Source organism: Rhizophagus irregularis, chromosome 7, assembly GCF_026210795.1.
Source record: "Rhizophagus irregularis chromosome 7, complete sequence".
NCBI classification, from domain to species: domain Eukaryota; kingdom Fungi; phylum Glomeromycota; class Glomeromycetes; order Glomerales; family Glomeraceae; genus Rhizophagus; species Rhizophagus irregularis.
The window spans coordinates 516710-531737 of record NC_089435.1 but is presented as its reverse complement, the minus strand read 5'-3'; the positions used below and the strand labels follow the sequence as shown (position 1 = coordinate 531737).

The following is a 15028-nucleotide window of genomic DNA, read 5'->3' as shown; positions in this document are numbered from 1 at the left end:
AAAAAAAAATTTTTTTTTTTGCCGTACGATACAAATTTTCATTGTACAATGAGGGTGTACGATATTAACACCGGAATTAACGTTAACTCTATCACGTGCAAGTGCATAACTGGGTTAGTTTGTACGTTAAAATTGTACACCCAACTGTACGTTAAGGACGTCCGTTGTAAAGTATCTGCATAAAATATAAAATATCAGTCAATAGATGTTTGGAGTCGCTTTGATATAAAGAAAATGATACTATGAACTACAGTATATATTTATCAAAAAAAGCCGGAGAAACTAGCTAAATAAATTTGTTTCTGATTTATTTGTTATTTATTCGAACGGGACCAGGTTATTTATTTCATGAAAGATAATTAACCATATTTTATTTTTCCTAATAAATAATGAGTGTGCTATTATTAATGGTTAAAACCAAATAAAGGAAAATAGTTATGTTTGTGTGTTAGTATATTCTTGGCATCGGTATCATGACACTGTAAATACTAAATATTTACAAAATAGTTTCATTTTCGTTTCCAGAACGATAATATCATTGAATCCATTGAATTCGAATAAATAAATTAAGGACCACGACCACTTTTATCAATATAAAATTATTATTTGATTTTATATAACAAGATACGATATAAGGGGATCGTTCATCCTGCCTGAAGAATGGGTAAAGCAAGTTCTTTAATTAATATTATTAGACAAGAAAGAGATATTTTGAAATTACGTAAATTAAATATTGATTCTCCGATATCTATCTCCAATGAAATAAATATACTTAATGAACTTTCAAAGGCTCTTAAAACCCATTCCACTTTTGAAATATATAAAAATGGTTGCAAGTATAGATTAGATCAAATGAGTTTCCAAGATGATGAAGATAATGCCACTAAATTTCTTGTCAACTTTCGTTCGCTTTGTTTTAAGGCGGAAATCATTAATCCACAGGAGATTAAAAATCATCTTTTGGAAAACATATTCATCAAATGAATTCTTTAAACGTGAATTTCCAAAGAAAATATCTGGCAACACATCAATGAATGAAATTTACAAAGTAACCATTAAACTTACAAGCGAATTCCAATTAATATATGACATACAAAGAATTTTAGGAATTACAGTAATAAAATTATGTGAAAACGTACTATAAATTGCATTAATCTATTTAATTTCATAAGGAAGGTAACATTTTTTTGGAATCTGATACGGGGTGCACTTTAATAATATACTAAGTTCAACAAGCCGCAGCAAAACAGTCGGAAGAACCGGAAAGATATTAATTATGTAATCCCCTGTCGCACTAAGTGTCACCTTTTAAAAATTGCGAGTGATTAGCTGAGTTTATAAATGACCGTTTACTTATTTCCTCATATAGATAGCCGGGAAATTACTAATTTTAGTTTAAAATAGTTTAAATTATTTAATGAGTGACACGCTCCAGAGGGGATTACCCATTTATTTCATGGGAAGGGAAATATTAAAAAATGAGTCATAGTAATATGTAATCAATTTATTTAATCTCCCTGTGTATTGTATTCGAAAAAAGTATTTATATACCCTCAATACCTCACCTCTTTTTTTTCATCGTCTTTTTTTCCATCAACTACAATATTATATATACACAATATATACTTTCGTCGTCTTTTTTTTTCGAGGTCTATCTTCTCTCTGCCTAGGCTTCTCTTTATTAGGTCTTCTATCTCTTAGGCCTTTTCTCTACGCCTTCCTTTAGGTATGTGGGTTGAGAGTGTGGAAGTGTGGAGTGTGGGTTTTGTGTGTGGTGTTTTTATCTTATTTTTTTTTCGTCATTTTTTTTAGGTCTATCTTCTCTCTGTCTAGGTCTTCTCTTATTAGATTTTCTTTTAGACTCTTTTTTTCATTTCGTCATCTTTTTTTTCTCTTCGTCGTCTTTTTTCTTTTGTATCGTTGTCTTTTTTTTTCGTCATCTTTTTTTTAGGTTTATCTTCTCTCTGTCTAGGTCTTCTCTTTATTGGATCTTCTTTTAGGCCCTTTTCTTTATGTCTTTCTTTAGGTATGTGGGTTGGAAGTGTGGGTGTGGGTTGGGAGTGTGGAGTGTGGGAGTGTGTGTGGGTGTGGAGTGTGGAAGTGGGAGTGTGGGTTGGGAGTGTGGGTGTGGGAGTGTGGGAGTGGGTGTGGGAGTGTGGTGTGTGTGTGAGTGTGGGAGTGCGGGTTGGGAGTGTGGAAGTGGGAGTGTGGGTTGGGAGTGTGGGATTGTGGGTGTGGGAGTGTGGGAGTGTGTGTGGGTGTGGGAGTGCGAGAGTGTGGGTTTGTGTGTGTATGGGTTTGTGTATGTGGTGTTTCATTTTATTTTTTTTTCGTCATCTTTTTTTTTAGGTTATCTTCTCTCTGTCTAGGTCTTTTCTTTATTAGATCTTCTTTTAGGCCCTTTTCTTTACGTCTCTCTTTAGGTATGTAGGTTGGGAGTGTTGCGTGGGAGAGGGAGAATGTGTGTGGTATTTTAACTTTTTTTTTCGTCTTTTTTTTTTTTAGGTCCATTTAGGTTTTCTCTTTATTTAGGTCTTTTTCTTTTAGGTCCCCTTCTTTACATTCAAATTCTGTATTCCCTGGTACCTTATATTACCGATCTTGAAAAATAGCAATATGTATTAATACTTGTAAATTTTTAATTGAACGTCAAATTTTGTAATTATTATTTATTAATATCGTTTCGTTAATACTTATAAAAAATTTGAATGAGTAATTAATTTTTTGATGAAATTGGGACTTTGAAAATCTTTCGACAAAATGTTTTCACTAAAAAAAAAAAAATCACGAATTAATAATATTGTGTAGCTTGCTTTATATAATCATGATTAGCACTAGTAGTAGAAGGTAGTAGTGTTAAGTTTGTACTATATTTTATCTATAAAAATTATGGGATAGCGTAAACTATGTAAAATAAATTGGTTAATTATACAACATTTGGAATATAGTAATATACAAGAAATTCAGTAAATAGAGAAGTTATTTTATTATATTTAATTACTTCACGAAATCTTACTAATGAATTTCTGAACAAGATATGTAAGTTTTCTATAAATTTAATTTTAAATATTTTCTAAATCAATTTTTAAAATTGTTTGTGATAATATGTTAATAAATATGTAAATTTAGAATATAAATGATGTAAAAAAGTTATTTGAATGAAATTTTACAAACTGGACCAGTAATAATAAATAAATTGATAGATTAATTGAAGAAATGCAATTAAAATTAGTTGAACATAAAGATATACAATTAAATGAATCAATGGTTTTAAAATGTTTTAAATGATTCTCAGAATATTTCCAGTAATTTTCTAAATGAGGTATGTACTGTAAATATTTAACTATTTGAACACTTTTCTTAAATATTATAATTAACTTGGTTTCTTTCTTTAGGTTAAAACATATTCAATTGATAATTATAATAACTTTGATAATTCCTGATGGAATTCTAAAAATATATGGTATATCAGCGGGGACCCTGAGCAATATATATATAGGTGTCAAAAATTTTATAATAGCTTCTACACAAAGGTTTTTATTAAGATAAATAAGCAAATTCAACATGTATCTTCACGAATTTCCAAAAAATAAATCATGAACTTATTAAAATTTTTAGTATGAAATTGATAATTTCCAATTATTGTCATTTTATTTTTCATTTTATCAATTATCTCGCGATAAACAATTTAACATTTTATCATATTTTCAATAATGTCATTCAAATCATCATATTTCTTTCATTCCCTATTAGTTTTAGTATATTACCATCAATTAAACTTTTGTTTCTGAAAGAAATTCATCAAAAACGGATGGTTCATCGTGATTTTCATCCAGGAAATATATTATTTAAGGATACTTATCATTGGGCTACGCCAAACCATATTTCAGATATGGGATGGAAAATTTATCAAAGTACATGGATAATAAATACTGATTGCTTAGACTGTGCGATCTAAGGTAAGATACGAAATAGATGATGAAGATCATGCAGGAAATTTATTTTTTTTACTATTTTGCATTGTTTCTTTGTTGAGATAATTATCTATTAATATAGTTATTATACTAAAAAAATATAATATTCTAAATTACTTTTATTGATAATTTTGCTTTTGATTAATCGGTAAGTAAAAATTATAATAGTGGATTAAAAGAATTATTCTGAGTCATTTCAATAATGTATTCATAATTATTGACCTAATTATTTACTAATCATGAAACAAGATAATATCGTGTGATTATGTTTAAACAGGTGTTTCGTGATGATTAGATTTCATTTATTTAAGTAACCTTTGTGAAGTTATATACTGTACAGTAGGTTTCATGTGATGCCCGTATTTCTAGTTAATTTAAATATTTTCTTTTCTTTTCTCCTAGAAATTCTTAATTTTTTTTTTAGTTTTATTTTTTGTTTAATATTTTTTAATATATTTTAAAATAAATAAAAATACAGAATATCTTATATATTTATAAGTGTTTTTTTTTTTGAAAAGAAATTTAAACGTTCAAATCATTATTTTTCTAGATGTTAATGTTTTTAAATTTTGATTTTATTTCATTTAATTTTGATTTCTTAAATTTGTAAAAACAATTATAAAGTATGAAAAAATTATGAAAATATCGTAATAATGTTCATCAGGTTAGGTAATATCCATGGTTTTAGAAAAAATTACATAATTTTCATAGTGTAAAAAATATAAATATTTCAAATTTATTTAATCAAACTTAAATTTACATTATATATTATGCTCGCGCAAGATCTTTTATTTTATTACGTTCGCACAAATCTTTTTTAGTAAAAACGAGAAGTAATGGTATAAAAATATGAATGTGATCTTTGAAGTTTATAAAACTTATAATTTACAGGTTCCATTATATTGTCTCCAAGTCTTAGTGACACCTTCAGTAAAATCATCCGATAAAGCAGCTTTGATGGTTTCTCGTGGTCCAAAAATTCAGATCATCTACCAGAAATGTGCAATCAAAAAGCAACTTTTTGTCATTAGCAATAATTGTGCTGACTATACTACAAATTAAAAGCAATATTAAAGTTTTTTGTTAAATCTTTATTAAACAATAAAAAATTTTCTTTTTTAGTAATATTTACATCTTAAAAACTATATATTAATAACTTAATATATTTTCGATAAATTAAACTTCAATAGTGATTTTTTTTTTAAAAAAAAGAGTTGTGACGCCATTATCTCCAAGTTTCCAATTCAATCGGGTCGGGTCAAACTGTAACACGACCCGAAACTTTGAAAATCTAAATACTTCTTTTTACAACTCCCTTTGATTTTTACGATTTTATACGCAACATGACGCTAATATTATGAATAATATTATGAATAAACATTTTTACGTGATATTCAATACAAAATGGCGCAAAAAATCCAAAAATATTTAAAATAAAATATTGCTTGCTCTTGGCCAGTTATAAACATACAACTGTTACTCCTGAACACCACGTAGAGGTGGCAAGCTTCGTTCAGGGAAAAAAGAAACCACTTACCTGTAATCTTAATACAACCAGTTTATAATTAATAGGATTAAATAAAAAATAATAATAATATTTGGGTTGTTAAGAACAAAAAATTGAGCAGAGACGTTCGGACATATAGATAAATAATATAATAACTTTCACAACTTGACAAATTCTATATGTAAACTGTGTTTTTTTAGTTATGTTCTGGCCCCAGATACAACTACTTATGCACACATGCATTAAAAACAAGAAAGAAAATTATAAAAGAAAATTATGTACGTAAAATCAAAACAAATAAAACAAATAATGCACATGTGCATCAGAACAAGAAAGAAATTATTTTTGTAAAAATCAAAAATAAGCTTTCTCATTCCCCCATCTAATTATTTGGTTTACATATATACACAATACGTACTATGTACATACATACATAAAATACGTACGTATATATACGTAATGTGGGAAAGTCGTTCGAGCAATAAACACAGGTTTCTCTACTCAATTTTATTAAAAAATTTGTTCAAGTATGGTTTTAACTTTTTTAAAGTTTTTAACGTGGAGTTGGTCGTACCTACGGTTTAAAATGAGGTGTGAAGTTGGTTGTACCTTACCTATTACCATACTTAACAAGAAAAATAAAAGAAAAAGAAAGGCGAGAAGGAATATGAAAGGAGAGAGAGTTAAAGAGAATAAGAGAAAAAAGTGGCTATTTTATATTTTAATCATGTATCACTTAACCATGGTGAGTCATATTATAAACATGTGAACTCCGTAGTATAAAAAATAGATATTAATCAGTAAACATGTGTTTGCAATAATTTCTCACGTAATCTTGTATACGACGTCAAATTTTATATACTATTTTAGTATTTGCTGTGGGCGTTATATCATTACATCATTACATCATTACATCATTACATAACTAACACGAAAAAACCATTTCTGCGTAACTTAAATTATTTTCAAAAATATCATTTATTTTAACATCTAACTAGAGTGATGTACAATAATCAGTAATAATCAGTTTGAATCATATTTCTGCAGTTGTAACGATTTGAACGATTTAGTTGTCTGTTGGCAAAACCCCTAGTAGCTCTAGCATAAAGCCAATTTAAACACAAAATTATAAGAATTATAAGAATAATAAGTATAATATTTCTGGATATCATTATGGGTATCCTTTTAATATTATCAAAAATTTTCTTAAAAATCTTTTGAAACCTAATTAATATCAAGGTAGATAATCTATTATCAATAACTTGAAATACTTCATATTCTTCTATTTCAAAAGTTTCTCTATTGATGATTTTCTTTTCATATGAATGTTGCTTGCTTTTACCAACAATATTATTAATAAAAGATCCTGATGATTTAATATACAAATCTTGTAAACCAAAATATGGTCCCTCATTTTTACTCCAAATGATTGCTTCTTTTTCAAAATTGACTCGACTTAATATAGGATTAAATCGACTTGTTAATGAAAATAAAAAACTATTTGACGTTTCACATTGATAATTTTTATGATTATGAGATCTTTCATCTTCTACCATCTTGGTACGACACCATTCTAATGGATTATAACCACCAATTATCTCTCTTGGGTGACGAACTTTAATTAAAAGAATAGTTGGTCCCTTATTATCGCAATGTTTATGAAATTTATCAGTCCCAAAACCATCCCGACTAGCACGATAAATAAGATTAAATTTAAAAGGTAAATCGTTAAAATGATGAGGTGTTCCATTTTTCTTATCAATCCAACTTGCTATTAAAGCAACATCTGTAGCGTTAATAATCTTGGAATCAAATATATATCTTGGCGGTAAAGCATTGAAAGAAAGTCTGGAAGCAGAATTTGAAAAATATTGAGTAACTTCATCATCGAGATCATCAGGTAAAATATTTTTAAAATCAGTTCTAATCTTCGTGTATTCATCAGGTGACATTTGAAAAAATCGAATATGAGGGATACAATTTTGTAAAGTTTTCTTTAGATCTATGAAATTCAATGGTTTCCATGTTTTTATATCATTATTTAATATAGAATTTGTATTTTTGATTCCCCATTTAATTAAATATTCCCAAATTTTAATTTCTTCTAATTTAAGATAATCACATTTTAAAAGTTGAATAAGATAAGTTTCTTCCATTTTTAAGAAATCATCAGATTCAAAAATAACTCCGGGATTGTTACACACCAAATTTATTGCAGCTTTATATAAATTGACGAAATTATCACATCGTAAAATTTTAATAATATCTTTTGTTTTCCATTCTAATATATTTCCAAGTAAAACTTCCTCAAGTTGTTGATAAAGCTCAAGTAATTCAAGTTCATCAGCGGCAATTATAACATCAATAATAAGACCAATCTCATTATTTTCAATGGAAATTATTCCCGAATAAATATACCTATTAATAATAATTTGATTTTAAAAAATAATAAATTTTTTTTCTTTTTTTTTTTATTAAATAATGGAAATAAAATACTTACTTTATTAAAACTTGAAATACCAAAGGTGAAATGTTAGGCTTTTTAAAAATAATTATTCCATTTTCTTTTTTTGCCCATCGTAAAGATAAAGCGTTTTTAAAATAATTGGATCTAGAAGCTAAGATTGCTGAATGTAAGTTAAATTCTTTAATATTTTGTTCTTTGCCAACTATAATTTTTGCATTATAATCAATAGGATCTTGAAGTAAATTTAAAAAATCTATGGATAAGGTACGATTCATATTTTACAAATTTTGTAAATAAAAAAATAAAAAAAAAAAAAAAAAAGGAAAAAGAAAAAGAAAAAGAAAATGGAATTTAGAAATTTTTAATGTATCAAAATGTATCAAATGATCAATATGCAATGTAATCGCAGATCATTGAATTATCACTTGAAAAAACAACAATCTGAACTAAAAAGGAAGTTTTAAGCATGTTACGTGCATTTAAGTGTGATTGATTATAGTTCTGTGATTGTTTGTCTGCGCTTCTATATTATCCGCCCTTTCATGCATGAATGACACTAAATATTTAATACGCAGATCTCTTTTAATATTCATATTTTAAGAAATGGATTATAAAGTCCGAAATATTATTGTTTATTAATTAGTCGGACAATGAGACATTTCATTCCGTTTCAAAACAGACTCCAGGAAGTTTTTACATATAAAATAAATCAACTTGCGAAGAAATAATAGTGCTTTCCGTTTCACTTTGTAGTATATACCAAATTAAAATTTTCATATATCATAATTTCCAAGTATCGGTCGAATTTTTAGGATGTTTATAAAATAAATATTGTTAACTTTTGTTATTTTATCTCTGGAAACTAAAAATCAATTAGCTCGATATTACGAAAAATATTCTACGAGTTTAGAAACTCAAATATAATAAAATTTTATTCCTTACCGGCCGGTAGACTACGTTAATATTCAATTATCATTTGGCATGTCGAGTGATGATCAAAATCCTATTAAAACCTGTTTAAAACTTGTTATGAAAAAACTTACTCGTCGTGATGCCTTGCATATAATTTTTATATTTAGGCTTCTATTAAGTTAAAGTATATTTTTATTAATTTATTTAATTACTTTATAGGAATGTTTAAATTATTAATCAATATATTATTACTTCGTATCTATCTTAAATTATTTAAGTTGTGAAAATAATCGAGTAAAAATACTTTATAACAAAGTATATTAATATTTTTATGTATCTCGTTATTCCTAAGACATCCATCTTTTCCCCCTTAAATCCTATTTTAATTGTTACCTTTAAAATATAACTTCATTACTCCAAACACTTATTCTTAAAAATAATAGTGTAAGACTGTAAGGCGTTACAACTCTTGGGCGGTATGGTAAATCTTTTCCTATTGCTTTAGTGTTGTACGCTGAAAGAAGTCTAGCCTTGTTGCTTGCATCATTTTTTTTTTTGTGGCATAACCTAATGCAGATGAAGCATAGAAACTTATTACCGGTAGTGACTTCGGCTCTCTTTGTATAGAATTAACGGGAGACGATCTATGCGAGAATACGTCAATCAAGTATGATTCTGTATGACTCTGACACAGTCATGGGGCTTGCTGCATGATGCATAGGCGAATTATATTGAACCTATTTCTAGTATAGGAAAATTTGGTCTTATTTAGATTGATGCATGAATTTAATCGGATTTAATCGGGGTATATTATACACAAGCACCGAACATAAGATATTATTTCTAAAGAAATGACAAATTGGAAATGTGTTTATACAATTGATTGATTTAATTTGGATACTACTGCGCAAAATCATCATAATATTTTACCAAAAATAGTAACAAATGAATGAATGATTTGTATGTACTATACCAAAAGAAGTCTGGATTGTTTATGCCCTTTGAAAATCAGATAAAAAAAATCGTGATTTTCATATCTTTAACCGGTAGTAAAAATTTTTTTAAAAAAGTGCGCAGCATGCATTTTTACGATATCTTTTTTACAGTATTTTCAAAAATTAATATATTCTAATAATTTAATAGGTTTTTATTTGTCAGTATTTTTTTTTTACTTATTCGTTAAAAATAAATAAATAAATAAATAAAACTTTAATTGATTATTAATATTTGGACCTTAAAAATTGTACGAATCAGTTTGAACTTTATAGTTAACATATAAAAACGTCGATATTAATCGATATTAACCATATTTTAGATCCCAAGTAACAACAATATGTACAATATGTTCTCCGGTTATTGGGATAACGCTAAAATATTTGAATTCAAAATCAAAGGTTAAATCCTACTAAAAAATACGGGGAAGGAATAATCTTTGGAGTAGTATTTGGGCGTAGAGTATTAAAAATTGCTTGTTTAAGAGTAGCTTAACGTATACGTATACGATATATATCGATAAATTAGACACCCATATTTTTTAAATTACTGTGATTAATGTCGCGAATCATTTTAACGTGTAGTATCAGAACCTTTATATAAAAACCTTTTGAATTTTAATCGATTCCGTCCATTTTGTCACATAGTTTCTGACACTAGAATTTAGAACTGATTAAGATGACTGTTAACCTGTACGATAATTTAACCGGTTAATTAATCCAGTTAAAATATGAGATCATGAAGTTTATGATATTTAGTATAATGAAATTGTAACAGAGAATATAGTTTCTTATATATTTAAAATATATACTTAAGCTAAATTTTCAACAACACTTGTTGAAAAGTTATGTTACGCGGAAACAGTATTTAGATTCAAGATGATCTCGCAATGTAAGTATCTACCGTATACTTGGAGTAATTTAACGACAGATAACTGGATATTGTTTATATCAAAGATCATAATCGATTTAGTTTTTAAGTTTCGTTAGATATGCAACGATATCATCTATACTTATTTCTTTATACTCATTCTTTATCATTTCATCATTTCAATATTTTATTGTATTTTATTATATTATTATTGTACATAATTATTAACTATTTATTAATTTATTAATAAAGTATATATATCCATCATTTGCATATGTATTCGGTATTTCGGTTTTCCGATTTAATCACGTGAAGATACATGAAGTAATTCTGGCCAGAATTAAGAGAAAATTTTCGTATTAATTCCAGTCAAATATTAATGCTGACCAGAAATAAGTTTTAACTGACTTAAAATTTTAGGTGCAGATCTATAGTTGCGTGCTATTATGCAATTCTATTAAATAAATACTATTTTACTTTATTTTATTTTATTTATTTTTGAAAAAAAAAAATCATTATTCCTTTTTATTTTTAGTTATTTATAATAATTGGAAAGATGCGCATCTGTCATTGGTTTTTTATTAATTTCAGTTGCTAATATTTTTTCTTTTAATGTTTATAAACAATAATTTAAGAAATAATTATAATCTTAGTACTATTAATAAATTGATTTTTATTTTTTTTTTGAAATAAATTTGAGAATCTTTTCGTTATCTGCGCCTTGTCACACCTTTTTGAAATCAACTGTATCATTCAAAAAAATAAAATTCTACAAAGTTATAATATTAGATTATTTTTTAAGCAAAAAAAATGGAATAACAAAATACTGTTTTGTTTATTTTGTAAAATAAATACTAAAACTAGGGTTGGATTAGCTCAGTCCGGTCCGGTCCAGTCCCAAAAATCAAAAATTTTTCAGCCTGGACCGGATTGAGCCAGGACTGGACTGATTTGTATTTAAGAAATTTGTCCCCACGATTCATTTAATTAAGGAAAAGGTTTATAGTTAGAAAGATCTTATAATTTATTCTCATCATACAAATTTTTATTAGGTAAGTGAAATATTTCTTTTCCGTTTTTTTTTAATAATAATTTTATGCAATTTTTTTTTATAAAAAAAAATTAGTTTATCATATCATTAAATAACAAATTTACATTTCAAAAAAGATACAAATACAATTTGTCATGTATGTTATTTTTATTACAGTTTCCAAATATGCGTATTAAGAAAACACAAACAATAATTCTCGTCATAATATTACAAAAATAACTATATATCATATTAATTCCTAATTAAATTATAACAAGTAATCGATATTTCTTTTTGGAAAAAATATTAAATTTGAATTTATAGTTTAGTTTATATAATGGATAAATAAATTAAATTCTTGACAATTATGCAAATATTTTTTTTCTTGGGCTTTAAATTTTTCTTTTTTCACCCAATACTTTTTCATATTCAAATACAATGACGTCATCTGGTATAAATCATTTGATTGGGCTAGTTATAATTTTCATGATTATCAGCAGGAAATAAATTTTCAGAAATTGAGCATTCATTAGTCATGATGTTATTGCTTAATAACAAGTTTTTTTTATTTAAATAAAAAAAAAATTCCAAGATTTAAACTTTTTTTAGTGCGACAACCTAGAATGTAACGTGCTATTACTAAATATGTAATTAGAATGAAAAGCATCAAAGTAAAATTTATTCAATAATTATTTATTAAAAGTTATATCATTTAAGGATTTAGATAAAAAAAGTTAAAAATATAAAAATTTAACTAGATTACATCTTGAAGGCTACCGAACTTATATAATACATCAATTTGTCTTTAATTCTCTTTTCACAAATAAATAAAATAAAATAAATAAATATAAACCTTGTGAAATAATTCATTAAATCAATATACGGTATTTATATTACAAACTAAGAATATTGTACTCTAGTCTTAGTGTTTAAATAATACATGATAAATAAATAAGTGACAATAATTTAAAATATAAAAAAAATATTGTTAATTTGATTTATAAAAAGACAATTTAAAATCCATCTAAAGATAAAAAATAGATTAATTATTTGCTTTATAAAGAATTTATTTTTTCTACTTTATTTTAAGAGCTTACCATCAGGAATTTCCAGTTCATCTTGTTCTTTTGAATGAAAGTTTGGATTATTATATACTTCATCATCACCTGTAATAGATAAGTAAATAGAATTAAAACGGTATTAAAATTGTTTGTTATTACATAAAATTTTCACCTACCATCGACATATTTTTGAGTTTTTTCTTTTTCGTCATCTAAATTTTAAATAAAAGTCGCGTTTAATAAATTAAATTGATATAGTAACTTTATTTGTTAATAATTTACTTACTATTTGACTTTATTTGCAACTTTTTAAATAATTTAGATAATTTTTTATTACTATCTAAAAATTAAGATATAGATTTAATATATAAATCAATCTCGATTTGACAATAATTAAAATATATTACCTCTAAAAATAGTAATTACTTTTGATGATTTGCTACTATTCTGCTCATTTGATTTATTAAAGTCTTCAACTAAAAAAAGATAAATTAATCATTATATGATAATTCAACGCTATAATGTTATTTAAATACTTACTATTGTCAGGAATGTTAAAATCATACAATTTACTATGAAACACTATTAGTAGTAAAATAAAGTATTTAAAAATTAAATTATTATAGTAACCAAAAAATGGTAGAAATTATTGTTTATACGGTTATACCTTCTTGTTCTTCTGTTATAATAAAAAGATAACATTAATAATGCATTTTAAAATAATATATTCATTAATAAAATATTATACACTTATATATACCTTCTGTTGCATTTCTTGGTTCAGGTAGATTTCCAAAGTTGTGAATTTTACTTGTAAATAATCTGCTACTCGTATAATTTTCTTCTACTTTATTCATTTCTAAATTATCCATTTCTGATTTGAATAATTCATCTGTCATATTTTGAAAATATAAATTAAGTTCATTCACTTTAATTGCAAGTGCATAAGCGTCAGGTCTTTTTAATGGATCAACATCCCAACATTCTTTCATTAAATTTTTATATTCTAATGGAGTTCCTGGCACAATTCTTGGCCTTATACCGTTAATAATATTCATTACAATGTCATTTTCATGTTCATAATTTATAAATGGTGTTTGTCCAGATGAAATTTCCCACATAAGAATTGCAATACTATAAATATCAGATGCAAAAGTATATTCTCTTCCAACAATAACTTCGGGTGCTATGTATGGAAGATTTCCATATATACTTGTTGAAGATTTATCAGCAGGTCCACAAAATCCAAGATCACTAATACACCAGGAATTATTATATTGTAAATATAATATATTTCCAGAATGCAAATCTCTATGAATTGCTTTCTCTTTATGAATATAATAAAGTGCAGCAGTTATTTCTTCAATAATTTTCATTCTATCTTTCCATGTAAGTTGATTATGATTTTGTTGTAAATATTTTCTTAAATCCATATCCATTTTATACATTACAAGCATATAATTTCCATTTGATGGATTTTGCGTTAAACCATAACATCGAACAACATCTGCCCATTTATTACTTATAGTTAAATGCGATTTAGCCTAAAAGATAATATTGTAAAAATACTAGTGCTAATACAAAAATTACAACAATTTTATAAAATATAGAATACAATAATACAAACCTCTTCAATCCAACTTTGATTTGCACTTTCAACATTTTCTAACGCTTTAAGTATTACTTCTACCACTATGTTTTGTATTCCAGGTCTTTCAATTCTTTTTAATTGTTTTTTTTCAGAATCCCATTCTTCATACGCTCCGTCAATCCAATCTGCTGTATAAATTTCAGAAAATCCACCTTTCGTTAAATATTTAATATTTTTTAAATTACTATATGGGATCCATTCAACTATTACATTTGGTCTAGTTGTTTCCAATTGACATTTCTGTATTAAATTATCAATATCATCATTTCCAGATGTCCAATTTGAAAAATCTTCTTTTAAATAATTTCGAACACAAAATTCACAATATAATGTGGCCAAACATTCTTGCTTACAATTTTCACAAATTCTTTTTGTTCCTGAATTATGATTAACTTTACTTTGATCATAATTTTTAGTTAAATCTCTTATTGCGAAAGTTTTTTCATCATTTGTAAGAATTTTATCAGCAAGGACTGTTTGTTTTTGAAATTCAAATTGTTTGTGTATATCATTGTAAATATTAGTATCTGTTAATGTAAATGCTCTATTAATTGTTGTATAAA

At 26.0% G+C, this 15028-nt stretch overlaps 3 protein-coding genes across 3 annotated transcripts; 1 reads left to right on the top strand and 2 right to left on the bottom strand.

Moving 5' to 3' along the window:
• Nucleotides 1-660: 660 nt before the first annotated feature.
• Nucleotides 661-984, top strand: OCT59_026953 (uncharacterized protein; the record flags this gene model as incomplete). The annotated part of the gene is made up of 1 exon (XM_025326125.1): nt 661-984. One exon carries the CDS (start codon nt 661-663, stop codon nt 982-984), a length of 324 nt encoding a protein of 107 aa, XP_025177607.1.
• Nucleotides 985-6494: 5510 nt separating this feature from the next.
• OCT59_026952 (uncharacterized protein) lies at nt 6495-8223 on the bottom strand (the record flags this gene model as incomplete). Its single annotated transcript, XM_025330396.2, has 2 exons — nt 6495-7899; nt 7982-8223. The coding sequence occupies 2 exons, from the start codon at nt 8221-8223 to the stop codon at nt 6495-6497; spliced, it is 1647 nt and encodes a 548-aa protein (XP_025177608.1).
• Nucleotides 8224-12766: 4543 nt separating this feature from the next.
• OCT59_026951 (uncharacterized protein) lies at nt 12767-13713 on the bottom strand (the record flags this gene model as incomplete). Its single annotated transcript, XM_066136604.1, has 7 exons — nt 12767-12777; nt 12851-12919; nt 12991-13026; nt 13101-13154; nt 13222-13290; nt 13355-13396; nt 13563-13713. The coding sequence occupies 7 exons, from the start codon at nt 13711-13713 to the stop codon at nt 12767-12769; spliced, it is 432 nt and encodes a 143-aa protein (XP_065993076.1).
• Nucleotides 13714-15028: the final 1315 nt, after the last annotated feature.